Below are 15,771 nucleotides of genomic sequence, written 5' to 3'. Positions count from 1 at the left end.
CCTTTACATTCCTCCTCTAGGCTCTTGTGACTGCTCTCCGCCGACTTTCACCACCCCCTGATCGCTCTCTATATACGTCACCATGATCTAATCTAAGCAGTGACTCACAGGGGCAGGCAACCGCGTCATCTGCGCAGTGCGGGCCAAGCAGCCTCAAGAAAATCGGCAAGTAAACAACCTGGCGCTTTTGGGAAATTGCAAACCTTATCCGGAGCATTCAAAGTCGATAAGAGTCGGTACCCCCCATTTAAAAAAAAAATTAAACCTCACTTCATCTCGAGCATCGAGCTAGCCATAATTTTTAAAAAGGCCCGTGTTATCTATCCACCAACCACGCAGCGCTCTGCCAACACGTGCAAAGCACTTGTCCCGCGACACTTATCTTGCCAAGCAGCTCGCACAGAGTTCAAGAAAATCGGCAAGTAAATAACCTGAACCCAAGGCCGGCGAGCGCTCATTCGGAAACAATCTTATCCGGAGCAAGGTCGACGTCTCCTTACACCCTCATAACTCTTTTTTTTCAATTCAATTGCTCATTTCATCTCAAGCGTAGCCTTCCCAAAGAAACAAAAAAAGATAGCGGTGGCCCTGTTATCTATCCACCAACCACGCAGCGCACGCGTCTACAAAACCTGACCACGCTACACCAGCGTCTGCCCACACGTGCAAAAAGCAAGGCACTGGCGTCTGGCGTTTATCTACCCAAGGCTAGCCAAGGCCCAAGGACGAAGCAAGGCACCCCACCCAAGCTCAAGGCACGTCGACGCGTCAACCGGCGTGACAGTCAACACTCAAGCTTGTCATTCAATATTCAACTGCCATTGCCGGCTCACCTGTTCTCAGTCTCCAAGCAGGCTGTTCGATTCCACTCGAACCAGAAAGCTCAGGTACATTGTGACTCCCGTCGGGACTTGGTCATGAGGCCGAACTTGAAAGTTCAAGGTGACAGCCGTTCAACTGTCAGTTGTTCGACGATATGATTATATTGGCGTCTGACGGGGTGGTGACCGTTGCGTTTTGGACGCTATAGAGTCTCGTGGCCCGGAATGCGCTGACTTGAATTAGTATTGTGAAAGACTTCACGAAACAGTACAACTATGCAAGTCAACAATACCACAAGTCAAAACTCATATCTGAATCCTACATCTGCAGGTCCTCGCCGCGCGTGCTGTATGACGACACGCGTACCACTGGCACTGGCGTCGGAATTTTTTTTCGTGTTGAAAATAATTCTAATCCTACACGGTGTCCGGCAACTATGTAGGTATATTTTTATCTCCGTTGTCGGACAGAGCCCAGCGGGTAAGTTCTTTTGTCTCTTCACGGTCTAACCTTTTTATTCAGGTGCCCGTTGTAAATCAAGTGAATCGGCTCGCCGGCAGGCTCTGCCTTCAAAACAAAGTTTTATCACTACTGCAACACTCACCGCGACACCAACTATATCCCACTCCAATGATCCCACTCACCCCGTCCGGCCACTGACTCGTAAGTTCCAACAAAGAAAAAATCTGGGGTGTCCACAACCTGAGGCTGTTCAATCACACTGGGCCGTTATGTATCTAATAATAATAATAACTGACTGCGAGTTGATAGGAATGATGACGTCGTCGCAGTGGGAAACACACCATGTTCTATTCATAGCATCACTGCTCTCGCGGCAGAACCCTAGTCGTTTTTACTCATACTTCAACACGTCAACGAACAACAGGCTACAAAAAAAAACCAGATGGCCTATGGGTCAAGACTTTAGGGACCCGTCGGCCCCTTTGACCAAAAAAAAAATTGGGGTCGGGGTCGGGGTGGTTTTTACTTTCCCTAAACGACGGATTTCGCTGATTGTGAAACATATACGCATGTACGTGTGAGACGCGTCCATAATTATGACATCCGAGGGGGTCGTCCCCAATTGCAAGTCCCCATCTATAAATAAAATACTGAGCCTGACCAGGGTCGATCGTTTACATGACGTCCATCGTGAATTTGCTTCCGTTTCAAGATATTTTAAGGGGTTGTTCAACGAGGTAGATCCAAATTCATACGACTAGCTTGCAACTACATGTGCAGTCAAGAAACGGGACGTGAAACTGTATTGGCCTTTGAAGCGGGCTCCATTATTTCGCGCCGAGTATCCCAGCCTGTTACGGCAAGCCACCCATCGCTTCACAAGAATTTTGTTTCTCATTTGGTTCCCATCTATCTGAATACAGTGCTCTCTGCACTGGCTCGTGCATGAGTCCGACCCATTCGGCCGCCGACTCTCAAACCAGGCCAGAGCACCAGGAAAGCACCATTCGTTTTTCCGTTCCCAGTCCAACCCATTCATCATCACAGAAGTTTCTTCATCAGATGTGCAAACGACTCGAGAAACACAGTAAGAATTATGTACAATCGTCACGGCGACAAATGTCCATAATTAGCCAAGGAGGAGATATTTACAATTGCCTAAGAGCAAAACCCGAGAGAGATGCCAGAGCATACAGGGAAAAACCAGTCGGATTAGGAAAACAGAGTCCCAAGCAACGCAAAACGATCGAACAACAGGACATTGATAATGAGAACGAACCAGCCACTTGCACTTCTTCTGACAAGTCTTGGCAGGCCCATCAGGGACTTTACTGGGGAAGTCGAAACCGAAACTTCTTCCTGCGGGGACGGGATGATAGGCGTCGTAACGACAGCCGGATTCTGAACTCCCAGAAAAATGGGGTTGAAAAACAGCGGGGGAATATCGGAGCAGAGGAACGTGCATACCAAGCTTCGTTTTGTCCCCACAGGCTCCTCGACGGTCACAGTAGGTGGCGGTGATATAGAACGACCCCCGCTTTCTCATGGACCTCCCTGTTGGTGACGAAAGCTCCAGATCGGACAAGTCGTTCAGATCGTTGTCCCTGTTGTCGTACTCATAGTCCGAATTGGCGTCCTCAAGGGCCTTGAAGCTCTTCTTCTTTTGATTAGTTGCCCTGGGCTGAGGTTTTGAGATGGGTGATGGTGGTTTGATCATTTCTTCCTGTTCAAGTTGTTTGGGACTTGGGGCCGGTAAAGAGAGGTGGGCTGGATCTGGTGATGAGCGCTGCGCCGCTTCAGGATCGTTTGCTTCATTGCATTATCGGCCTATGATGATGATGAGCCAATAAAGATAAAGTCAGAGGAGCGTATACATGGGCACATTACCAAAGCTTGCAATGACTCGTCAATTGGGCTCGAGGGCAGTCACATCCGGAAATTCAACAAAGTCTTCGCGTCAGGCCCAGCACTCTTGGCCCTCTCTTGGAGCATCTGCACCAGTGCTGCGTCCAAAGACTGAATTCTACTATGGAGGCCAGTTGCGAGGCGTTCACACTGGGAGATCAAGGTCAGTGGGTTTTCAAACACACACACGGTAACACTAACTCTTCGAAGCTCGTTCTCCTGAGCGACGAGGTCCTCGTTTGCGTTTGAAGGATAATGTTTGATAATGTTTGCACTTGAAGAATAATGTGATTCACCAGGTCCTTCTCTAAGTCGGTCTACAAAAGTCGAAATCAGGTCTGGATGAGTTCACAAGGAGATGACCTTACCAAGTTCGCATCATGGTACCGACTCAAAAGCGTTTCCGCATGCTTCATCATTTCGCCCACCCTTGCCTCCAACTCCTCAGCTCGGGCTTTCATGACCTTCATCTGCCCAGACTCCCTCGTCGCCGCAGCCTCGCCATCCTCAGCAATCGCAATCACAGACATCTCCGCCAAAGCAAGCCTACCAGCAAGCTCCTCCCTCACCACTCTTGCTTCTTTAGCGTCATTCTCCGCCAGGGTGGCTGCCTTCTCATCGGCAACTGCGCGTTTTTCTTGCGCCGAGACAAGTCGCTCGTTAGCTTTCTCCTGCTTGTTCATTTTTTTCTCAAAGTCCACTTGAGCAACTGCCAGCGAGGCGGCGGATTCCCGAGTAAGTTGATTGAAGGAGGCTTTGAGGTTCGTGGTCTCACGCTCAAGCGCGAGTTTCTGCTCATGGGCAACAGCGAGTTCCGTCCTGAGGTTGTGAATGATCTCTTGAACGCCCGCCTGAGGTCGAAGTATATCAACAATCACTGAAGTATCATGAGAAACGGCAGACTTCACCTCATTCGCAGTGATCTGGTCCTTGGCTAGCGTTAAAGCAGCCGTCTGCTCATCCAATTTAGTCTGCGTTGTTCATCATAACGTCAGTAGAGTACCCATGTCGCTAGCGCAACGAATCCATCACCTGGAGTGCGTTGTTGATGTCATTTGCTGCCACTAGAGCCACATCTTGCTCATCCAACCGCTTCTGAGAATAATGTCAGTGATGAATATGCGAAGTACAAGTTATTACCAACCTCCAACCGACGATTCGCTTGATGAAGACTGAAAATGTGGAAAAAGCATCAGCTCTAACCATTACTAACGTCAGAAAACAAGCGACAAACGATTCAATAGTTTTACTCACTTCCTCACCGGCCTTCTTGGCTTCCGCTGTGACCCGCTTGATCTCAGTTTGAACTAGTTGGCTCGTCCGTACAGCCAGAGCTTCTTTTGTACTATCTTGAATCTGTGCTCGTAACTTAGAATTCAGACCCTCCCTAATAAAACGGTATCAATCAACGTTGAGAGTGAAGCGTAATGAAAAGGTAGCCGTACCATTCGGTACGAGCAACTTCAAGGTTCTCGACCTTGTCTTCAGAACGTCGCTTTCCTCCTTGCGCTCACGAGCCTCGGATTGAGCCAGTGCGAGCCACTCTCTTGTTCTACAAAAATGGCGTTAGAAAGACAGAAAGGTGGTTAATGGGTGATGTACATCTTTAACGACGCTTCTGCAGAAACGACCTGCGAATTCAAATCCTCGACTTTTTGCTCCATCAAGGTATTTCTGCACAGATTATCGTCAAAGGTACACGAGAGGGTATGTCGCCATCACTTACGAATCCCTAGCTCTGAGTTCGCGGTCTTTCTCCGTGACCGCTTTCTTAGCCTCCACAACCCTGATACTGTGTATAAGCCCACCAAACACGAAAAAAGAGGAACCTGACAGTGCTCTCAACTCAGCCTTCGACTCGCCGAGAGCCTTGACCTCTGCCTTCAAACCGATAATCTCCTTGTCCTTGGCATTGATGACTTCTTGAGATGCAAGCAACTTGGAAAGACCCCTGTTAAAAAGCCGGTAAGCGGAAGTCAAACCGAAAGGCAGAGGATGCTCACTCCTCCTTGATGACCCTCAGCTCCTGCAGCTCAAGGAGATTTGCTGATGAAGACGTCTTCATGTTCTGCAATCTGAAAGGATAGTTCACGCGTCCTGTAAGATTCCAACACAAAAGTAGAACCTACTCATGAGTGACAGCAATGAGCTTTGCCTCTACACCAGCTGCTTCGGCAAGGGCATCAATACTTTCCCGTTCGTGCTTCGCCAGACGGTCCGTCAGGTCTTCTACCTTGGTCCCTTGAGAAAACGAAAACATAAGTGTCCATACAGGAGCAAAGGCAGTTGACAGAAATGCTCACCGACACTGCATAAAACCTCCAAGCTCTGCTTATCGTCCAAGCGATCGCGAAGAACACTCAGCGTCCCGCGTTCCGTATCTTCGAAATCTTTGATCCGTGCTTGCGCATCCACGAGCTGAGAAGATAGATGGTGGAGCTTGTCTCGGAGGAGATCATTCACACGCTGGGCTGTAGAGGGTCAACGAACGATTAGATGAAGAGCGAGAACGAGCTTACATGACCCCAACTCTCCCTGGAGTTCTTGAATGGTGTCTCTCATTTCAGATGCGCGAGAAAGGCCACCGCCTACTTCAAGGAGAGGTTTGACACCTAGTAGTGGCGGACACGTCGTCAACATTGCGAAAACCAGCTGAAATAGTCTTACTGGTCAAGGCATCCGCTGCAGAGAGCTTAATCTCAGTCGCCTCGGCGACAGCTTGTGAAAGCGAAGCTTCCGAAGCCTCATGAGACTTTCCAAGAGCAATGAAGGAAGAATGAAGTGACTGGTAGCTATTGAAGCTAGCATTAGTAAGAAGCAACAGGAATTGACTGATAACTTACTTTTCTCGGAGAGTTGCCAGACCTTGCTTCGCCGTGACTAGCCTCTTTTCAGTTACCTCCTTCACCAACTTTTCCTGTTCATAAGAATGCGCCATTTGCTCCAAAGAAGTTTTGAGAGACGATATTTCGGCGACGGCATCCGCAAGATTCGAGCGTGTTAAGGCAAGGTCAGACTTCGCGGTGCTTAATTCATTTTCCGTTGATTTCAACAGTGGGAGAGCGCCGGCGAGCTCCGACCTAGCAGACGCCAACTGCGCTGCTGTAGCGGAAAGCTCTTCACGCGCAAACTTGAGATCCTTCGCCGCCGTACTGCGCATCTGAGATAAATACTCATTTTGGGTTTGCAGCGCGATGGATTCCGCAAAGAGAGCCTCGTAGTGGTGGTTCTAAAAGAAAAGGTTCAGATAATGGACGCAAGAAGAATCACAAAGGAACGTACATGCTCAAGGAGATCGCTAAACGCTCGCTTTACATCCCTTTTCGCAATGGGAGGAGTTTGTTGTGGTTTGAGAGACGTATCTGCGATCGAGTTGAATCGTAAATCATTTTTTGAACACGGAAAAACGGCTTGAGACCGCGAGCTGGGGCGTGAAGGCGGAGGCGAAGAAGATGTATGCGCTCCAGACAGGGCGGGGGATTGTCGCCGACTAGTTTTGTGATCTATTACGATATCTCAAACAACATTGCGGGTAGATAGTGAGTAACTTACTCGACTCGCCCGGAATTAAGGTCAAAGATGCGGTTCTGTCGTTTTCCCGGCTATATTCTGGCCAGAATTCTCTTTCTCTGTGTGAAGCGGTAGGTGAAGGACGATTTGGCGGCGGTTTACGCGATGCTAGCTGGATGTATGTGCGGCCTTCAGATTTGGGTGAGGCCGGCAATGGTGATGACGCGTCTCTTCCTCCCTCTGTCGTCGTCGTCAGACCCATATTCACGAAAGAAAGAGTGGCAATGCTCACCTTGTGCCTCCCCCTGTCCGACGTCGCGAGCCTGCAGGATATTGCCCGGAGCCTTCGATGGTTTATGGACATCTGAAAGAAATAGTGCTGATAGGCGACTCTGAGATGAACTCTCAGCCTGCGTTCGTTGTGGTGCTTGAAAAGAAAACACGGATTGTCGCGATGCGTCAGGAATGGCCAAGGCTTCAGCGTTCTTGAACAGAGCGAACTTGAAGGAATTTGCGTTGTGTGTCGAGCTGATTTTCGGGTTCTGTGTAAGTGGCTTACCCTGCGTCATTGAGAACGTCTTCGGCTTGACTTTTGTCGTTGACGGGTACGGTAGGCGGGAGCGCCGCGGTTCAATTTCGAAATTTGATTTCTGATTTCTGGGTTGAACCGCGGTGATGGAGCCCTAACCCGAACCTATGTGCAGATTTTGACCTGTTTTCATGAGATAAAAAGAAGGAAAAATTTCACTAAAGTTTTCTCAGCTCATGCCGAGGGAGGTGGAGCAAGAGGTGTCAGATCCACCGATCCAGCACGTTGACTCCCACGGGTGGGGGGAGGGGGGTACAGCCACCACCGGTTACCCGGCTAGAAGCTTCCCCGAAGCATGTCCTCGACATAACTTGTATTCTGATGAACGAGAGGCCCGCGCTGCTGTACCAAACTTTGTGTAATGATACTTCATAGCACAAATAGATAGGCAATCAGATCTACCTCGGAATAACCCGAGTCGTTTTTGACTGGGGTCAAGGTCCCGTGACAGATCTGACATCCAGCATCGCCGGATCTGACACCTCTTGAGGTGGAGAAGTGATGACAGGCACTGTACACGATTTAACAGGATTATAAATTTTATTCCTTAAACTCCTATACATCAAATTATACTTATGTGGGCCGATTTAACGGGATCTCCCGGATCACAACCAAAAGGGGAAGGTGCACGTGACCACGTGACCTGGCGCGTTGCGTCCTCCTCCCTCTTCTCGTCCTCCCCCGCCGCTTCGTCCCACTGATTCGTCCCCTCCCAAAAAGTTCGCTTGTGGTCAACCATTTTGTATTTATTATACCCGAAAATGCAAAAAAATTCCCAGTACTGACTTTCCCTGGGCAAATATGCTGCCCTTGTCCAAAATGGACCTCACATCACATCCTTGATTGGGGCCTGGGTGCTGCCAAATTCTTGGGAAATATACAAAACTTTCAGAGTTTCTTTGGTGGACCTGCCACTGCATGTTCACCCCTTTTTTTGCTCTTCAAAGAGATATTTGGAAGGTGGTTTGCTGCAAGAGACTGAAAATAAGTCAGAAAAGCACACATAAGTCGGCATAAGTGCTTATGTGGGATGGATTTAGCTTAAATCAAGTTCAATTTAGTGGATTTAACACCCTGTGATGCCAACCAGCTCAATTTAAGGTGTATTTCCATGAGCTGGCCTATCCCTGCACCCGATTTAAGGGTCTTTCGGCTCAGGGACCTAACCCTCTGCTATATCACATTGGCTGAATGTTTGTGTTCTGTCATTTAGGCCTTAAATTCATGTAATTCCCATGATATTGCAGGTAATTATATTTACATGAGATGTATATTATGAGGCAAAAAAGAAGTTTCAAAACTAAACCTAGCCTTCCATTTCCCAAGATTGACGAGATCTTCGAGGGGGGCACAACATGAGCATTGAGTCCTAAATATCACGCGGCATCGCATAGTGTTGAGCGTGTCGCGTAATGTCGAGCATGTCACGTAATGTCGAGCGCGTTGCGTAGTGTTGAGTGCGTGGCGTAGTGTTCAAGTTGAGCGCGTGGCATAGTGTTAAGTACGTGGGGTACTGTTGAGCGCGTCGCGTGGCCTAGTGCCGAGTGTGTCGCCTGGGTTGGCCACAACAAAGAGGGGGTTGCAAGGGGGTCGAGAGAGATGCAGGTGAGATGAAAGGGGTGGAAGTCAGGGTAGAAGGGCTTTGGAAGAAATGATTTCTCATGAAAAACGGAATCCGCTGATGGGCGCAATTTACTGAATTTAACATTCAGTCCCTTAAATCGAGTGAAATAATTGTACTTAAATTCTAAGAGAGGGAGTTCGAGACCCTGGGATGTACCACCAAGAATCCTCACTGGGAGTCAACATGTGGACCAGGCGGCCGTGGTCGAGTGAGACGCGGTGGTGGCCTCATCGCAGAGAGTGCCGGCGTTTTCGCAGGGCCACCTGTAGCTGGCACTGTTTTGCAAGATGTTGTGATATATCCCATAAGAATAATGTGCACAATCATCTGTTGTATCACATACCACTTGCAAGCTACTTGCACAATCCTTGGGTTATCATACTTACAATATACATGTCAGCTACTGGCCGAATAATCGGGCACAGAGACCGTTTAGGCGTCACTTGCACTTGGCATGCCCTGGCTCTTCCCGTTTCGAGCTCGGACGATCGGACGTGTAACATCAACTCTGATGGCGTGCTCCAGCCCGTTCTGGATACAGGGCGCATACTTAGATCTGCCAAGGATATTTGTCAACATATTCTTGCCGCTGTATCAGACAGCGACCACACGTGAAACTTGAGACACTCGAATAAAATCTGATAAAATTGGAAGAAAATCATACTACATTTCTACGCCCCAAACCCAACGACTTTGGGTGACTGTTCTGTTGTAAAGTCTACTCCGAACGATGGCGAACGTCCAGCTCATCCCTTTTGCTGCTTATGTCAGATCACCTTTCAAAATTTCATGCTCTGTCGGCGCTCGCTCTCAGGACCAGTCGCCTTTCACCTCGCCTCTGCTCTCGGTTGCAGCCTCCAGGGTAGACACCTCACTGCGTTTTAGTGTTCGATGCATGCGCGTAATCTCGTTGTCGCCACCACCCACCTTCAGCTTCAAAGCTTCAAGGCCCACACCGACCTCTGCCCCGTATGCTTCCTGCTCTCTCTTCGCCTCGAACTCGCCCCTCGTGCCTTTGGCATTGCGTTGCGCTGGCCCACTTTTGGTATGCACTTTGTTGGCTGATGTATCACCAAGCTACTTGCAATAATCATCGGTTTGTCTTAGGTCCTGGGAAGAAAGGGAAGAGGGTGTGTGGTGAGTTTCTGGTGACCTTCCGTTCCTTTTCTCACTCCCACCACTTTCCCCCCATCATATAGTTGGAAGCACTCAGTAGATGGATCCCCTGCCCCCGCCTCAAACCCTCTCTTCACAGCACACACAATCACAATTCCACGCCCTCGGCACTACTCCCTCAAGACCGCTCCGTCACCAACACGCAATCTCTCTGCCTCTGGGTTCCCATCATCATCCTCAGTTAGAGTGGGTTGCCACTGCCCACTGTCGGACCAGACCAGTTTTGTGATTGCCCTGTCAATGTATAGATGGACGTGCCGCTTATCTGCGCTGCAGCTGATTGAGCTTGCTGTGAACACAGAATAGATCATACTCCTGGGGGATGTGTTAGGCTGGGGATGGGGGGGTCAATGTGAAAATAGAGTGGCAAAAGGGTAACATTCACAAGCACCTTCCTGTAGATTAATTCATAATGAAGCAGATAATACATGGAATGTTCAAGCATCATCATTGTCCCCATCAACGTCCTCCTCGACCTCTGGGGGAATCACTTGATTTCCCTCGCACTTCAAATAATCGGGGACAAACCTCCAAAGATGCTGGCAGTAGGCCCTCATCCCACAAAACTGTGCCGCCTGATCTTGCGCATACGCTCTCCTTCCCTCTATCAATGCGCGATCTGCTCCAACTTCACCTCTTGCAGCTGACCATGTTTTTTCTCCGGTGTGACCATCCCAGTTTGTAGCGCGACTCTCAAAAAATGCGAGGACGCACCTCATCTCCTCGACAAGCAACTGCCTCCTCCGTCCACCGATCAGCCTGCGCTTTGCTTTTGCAGAACTCGATTCTCAGCGCTACATACTAAGGTGAACATCTGTCAAAAAAACTGCTTGAGAAATTTGAACAGGAACATCTAGTAATAAGTCAAACAAAATCTGACCGTGACCAACTGTGACAAAATAAATTGTTGTGACATAGCCTATACACAAATTTTCAAAGATAGCATTGTGTACTACCGTAGACTCGAACCAGTCTCTAACGGGTTCAATTCACTATGTTGAGTACTAGGGGAGGGACGGAGAGGACTTTGATGGACAAGTCCGGATTTGATCAGAGTAGGGCGGGTAATTGAACCCATAGAGACTGGTAGGGATTAACCGTAAGGTAACCGACAAGTTTTATAACTCCGATTATCGAGTATAAAAGGAAATTAAGGCGCACGTGTATTTGTTGATGGCCAAGACGCGTCGCGTAGATTTTGCAGAATACTATTCCTTGACACCATGAGCCCTCAAAAACGCGCGCGATCTGACGAAAACTCACCCCCCACGCCTGTTGCTACACCTCGGAGGTCACAGCGGAGAGATACACCCACCCCCACACCCAGGAACTTGCACGGCTTTCAGATCATTGATGGTCTCACACCTGTCCCAAACCTGAAGCGGCGTCGCGTTTTTACTGCCGAGGAGCTTGTCAATCACGAAGTTGAGCGGACTAGGGCTCAGAGGGAACATGCTGAAAGGCAGAGGGAGCAGGAGGTAGAACAAGTGAGAAGGGAGGAGCAGCAGAAAGTTGCCGCTCTTGATCGAGCGATGGAGGGGATCAAGGCAGCTGGCTTTTCAACATTCTTTGACTTTCTTCAAGCATCCCTGACCACATCTGATCCTAATCGGTCATCACAGGTCACACGCACACTTGCTGGAGCACACGGCACGAAAATTTTGAATCTCATACAAAAACGACAACCTGACATCTGCGTGGATTGGTCAATCAGCAATACCCGCACACTTATAGCTGCTGAATCGAAGAAGCTTGCTCACTATTTCCAGCCTGAAAGGAGCATGTCTGTTGCAGAAATCCTCTCCCAGTTCTCACTTGAGCGGATACTTTTAGATGCCTCGGTAATTGCACCATCGACTTGTGACCTTCTGCGGCATATAGGATATCCTTCGAACTCATCCATGACTTCATACAAAAATCGTGAATTGGTAACATTTACTTTTGTCCTTCCTTGTTTGAATTTGAATGATGAACATGTCATTAGATCTTCGCCACGACATTATGCATGCTTGCCAAATCGCAAAATGAGCATGCGACGGAGTACCAGACGACGATGTGCATGTATTTTCTTGCATGTGGCACATCTCATTCTCTCTTTGATGTTCTCAACCATGCTGGGGTTACCCTTTCATATACTCAGGCTGTTTCAAAGCTCAGGAAACTCGGTGCAGAGCGACTTGTTAGCATGCTTGCTCTGGTTCGCACACAGCCATGCATGATAATATGGGATAACCTCAACATCACTTTCAAAGTGGGTGAGCAGCGCCACGATTCTATGGACCACTTCGATAATGGAACCACGGCAACCCTTGTTCCTCTTTTTGGGGTGGAGCCTGGGGGGCTTCCACTTGATATTAAACCACCACGCTCCTGCTGCAAACCTCTTTTAACCTTTGGACCAGAGGATCTTCTTCCCACACGTGAAGAGGTGGAATGTGTTCAAGCTGGGCAGCTGTGGCACATTGAAGATATTTTATATGACGCTTTTCCTCTGCTCCGCAAGCGACTCAACACGGATATTAGACCTGCACCCAACATCCTTCAAATCCCACTCCACAAAACTGAACAGTACCCTCTTCCTGCAATGCATATTGATGAATCAAGCCTCAACGGAACACTTTCAGTCCTTGACACTATTATCCGTGGCTCGCTGAAGCTCACGGAGGACGATATAAAATGGCATGGTATATTTATTTGTGCTGGTGACCAGCTATCTATTTCACTGTCGGACAAGGTATTTTTTCTTCTAGATCCATTGAAGAAGGTGCTCTAATTTGGTTTTAGGCGTCCTCGGGCCGTCGTGATGATACTGATCTTATGGATAATGTGGGGCACTATACCCAATCTCAAGACGGAATTCTTCACATGAAAATGGCAGGCGATCGTATGGTTACTAATGAGTACTGGGGCAAACCGAACAGTAAATCTCCATTAGTGTTTGGAAGTTAGGTTAGTTAACCGGAAAATAACCGAGACTGGACCGAACCATAACCGATCAGGACCGCAAAAATTACCTAACCGATCCTAACCGTAACCACGGTCCGGTTAGTGGTTAGGTGTCATCCCAAAATATTCAAGACCAAACAAAAACCGGTTAGGACCGGTTATAACCGGTCTTTGTGTCCTAACATTACACACAAATATTCCCCTGTTTAAATGCTTTCTAACGATCCAAAAATCATATTTTTTAGTGGATATTGACATATTTACAGTGAATTGAAATTTAAGTGACTATTTTCCTGTCGTCACATGTGTGATAATGTGACATTGATACAACAATGGCAATCATCCATGAGAAACGCTTGCAGGTCAGGTGTACTCGACCTGCGAGGTTGTTTATGAAATGCTTGTATTAGAAATATAATATATGTTTGTAATTATGTTAGTACAGAGAAATAACTGGTTAGGACCGGTCATGTAACCGACCGCTAACCGTTACTAACCGATTATATCGGTTAGTAGCAGTCCGGTTCGGTTATTTTGGGTTTCGTGGCACAAGGTAACCAGTCTCGGTCTCGGTTAGAGCCCTCAAGGGCTCAATAACCGGACCGGACCGGACTTTCAAACACTAATCTCCATGGTCATTGTGGAAAGTAAACACCCTTCTAGGATGCAAGGCCATGGTAGCTGGTTGGAAAGCGAAGTCATTGCCCCCATTCCGACCATCATGGGAACTAATTCTTACTATGGCACTACCCGCAAATATTCTTGACGGCTTTCGTATCTATTGCCCAAAGGACTCGCTTGAGGATTGGGTAAATGACATTCGTACAGTTGACGAAGTCCACCATGTTGCCCAAAAGGTGCTTGTTGAACTTTGTTCTGCGCGGCGAGTTCAACATCTGCGTTGTGCAACCCCCATCAAACGTGACCTCCCTCTCGAAAACATTTGTCTGTTCAATCGGGATGCCCTATATCTCCGTCAACTCAAGTATGCGGTCAAACGAGGAGATGTTGGTGCAGTTCTTGACATCACTACTCACTGGATGCTAATGTTTCGGGGGACGGGTAAAATGCCAAAGTACGCAGATGCACTTTTTCACCTTATTATCGATTTAAAGATGATGGATCCTCGACTTCGGTGAGTGATTCCTCCTATTTAAAGATTAACCCACTGAAGATATCTTGATAGAAATGCATGGCTAATGAATTGGTTGGCAAATCTCACTGGAAAAGCAAATGGGTTCAAAGAAATGGATCTCCTCCAAGAACATCAAAACTTTTGGGCAAAGGTACTGACCTTCTCTTCTGTCGCAAATGCACTCTCATATATTGTATAGATTATTTACAATGCAAAAGGATCCAATCGAAGCTGGGCTTGGCTGGCAATGATTTCTGTCTCGATCTTCGCATTATGCGACGTGATTCGCAAGGTCCAGTCCGAGTATCAAACACCTTTCAACAGCATCTCCCATACCAGTCCATCTGCTGAAACCGATATCAAGACCCTACGCAATTACCTTGAACAACAAAAATTGCAAACATACTTCCCTGGACATGAAAATAATCAGCATGCCATGGAAGCCCGCGACCTTATGTCTGTTGGTGCTGAGTATGCGAACAAGCCTGGTGCATTCAAGAATTTTACCTATATGAAGTACAAGATGACTAACAATGGGTTGTCGGAAGGGGCCCCAGCTGCAGAGGATATTGGAGAGGATGATGCAATGCTGGTTGACGAAGAGGAAGTGGCTGACTTTGATTTAGGCTCCAATCCGGCACTGGAAGTGGATGACTTGGTACTTGATGACGATGAATACCCACTTGGAACCGATATCAATGACTATATTGCACGGACACGAGAAATTATCGAAGAGCTTTCTCACTTTGAGTAATAGTACCTTGTCTTTTAGTTATTCATAATTAGCAGGTGTAAGAACGGTGAAAGAAAACTGTAATTGAGCATTGTACTCCCTCTCCTGGCCTTGCTCTTCATCATAATATGCTGGCGTAAAATTAGTGAACGGCAATTGCAATGAAGCACTGTACAGCCCAGGCTGTAGTTTTAGACCCTTTTTCCCTGGGTCCACACAGGTGTGGACTTGGCATACATGGTGGAATAATCTGACCTCTTCCCATGCCAAAATTTTCTACATTACCATTCCCTCACAGAATTTGTATTTGGGATTTTGAAATGGGGCGAAAAATCCATTTTCGGGGTCATAATGTAGCCCTAGGATAGGTTTTCCGAGATAGCCCATCATAATTGTTGTTTGGTGTTGGCTTTTCCCATCATCATTTGTTGATCACTTCCGCTGTCAGTTGATATGACTTCCGCTGTCAATTGATATAACTTCTGCTTTCCGCTGATATGATTTCCTTACCCTTCGTATGATTTCCGTACTTGTATGTTATATTTTATATATGTTTTTTTCCGCGCTTTTTCTCCGAAAAATAAAAACATAGGGATAGCAATAGAATGCACTTTCTGCACTTTTTCAAGACATATCACCCAAATGTATGTCACATTACTCTCATTTTAGTGCATACACATTGTTTTAATGGGAATCCACCCATACGCGCTGTGCGAAGGACGTGTCAAAGTCGACGCGACGTTGTTGCAACACGTTCAACGAGTCACGTGACGTGTTGAACTTGGCTGCCCATCCTGCCGGTCTCGTTTTGACCAGGCTAGACTCCATCTACATTCAAGAAAACAGTTTTTTACTATACTAATAGTAGA

General features: G+C 47.6%; 2 protein-coding genes across 2 annotated transcripts; one reads left to right on the top strand and one right to left on the bottom strand.

Annotated features, from left to right (window-relative positions):
* Window positions 1-3,224: 3,224 nt before the first annotated feature.
* LACBIDRAFT_304256 (uncharacterized protein) lies at window positions 3,225-7,268 on the bottom strand (the record flags this gene model as incomplete). The annotated part of the gene is made up of 19 exons (XM_001884654.1): window positions 3,225-3,339; window positions 3,391-3,506; window positions 3,558-4,040; window positions 4,098-4,142; window positions 4,222-4,284; window positions 4,334-4,361; window positions 4,424-4,538; window positions 4,635-4,741; window positions 4,792-4,863; window positions 4,916-5,140; window positions 5,193-5,264; window positions 5,319-5,430; window positions 5,493-5,660; window positions 5,709-5,801; window positions 5,857-5,981; window positions 6,033-6,418; window positions 6,472-6,692; window positions 6,742-6,939; window positions 6,992-7,268. 19 exons carry the CDS (start codon window positions 7,266-7,268, stop codon window positions 3,225-3,227), a joined length of 3,021 nt encoding a protein of 1,006 aa, XP_001884689.1.
* A 4,043-nt stretch (window positions 7,269-11,311) lies between these two features.
* LACBIDRAFT_330414 (uncharacterized protein) lies at window positions 11,312-14,923 on the top strand (the record flags this gene model as incomplete). Its single annotated transcript, XM_001884744.1, has 8 exons — window positions 11,312-11,929; window positions 12,073-12,285; window positions 12,341-12,343; window positions 12,541-12,822; window positions 12,873-13,008; window positions 13,698-14,169; window positions 14,221-14,320; window positions 14,369-14,923. 8 exons carry the CDS (start codon window positions 11,312-11,314, stop codon window positions 14,921-14,923), a joined length of 2,379 nt encoding a protein of 792 aa, XP_001884779.1.
* Window positions 14,924-15,771: the final 848 nt, after the last annotated feature.

Source organism: Laccaria bicolor, genomic scaffold (assembly GCF_000143565.1).
Source record: "Laccaria bicolor S238N-H82 LACBIscaffold_27 genomic scaffold, whole genome shotgun sequence".
Taxonomy (NCBI): domain Eukaryota; kingdom Fungi; phylum Basidiomycota; class Agaricomycetes; order Agaricales; family Hydnangiaceae; genus Laccaria; species Laccaria bicolor.
The sequence above is the reverse complement of the archived record's forward strand: the minus strand, read 5'-3'. Positions and strand labels throughout refer to the sequence as shown.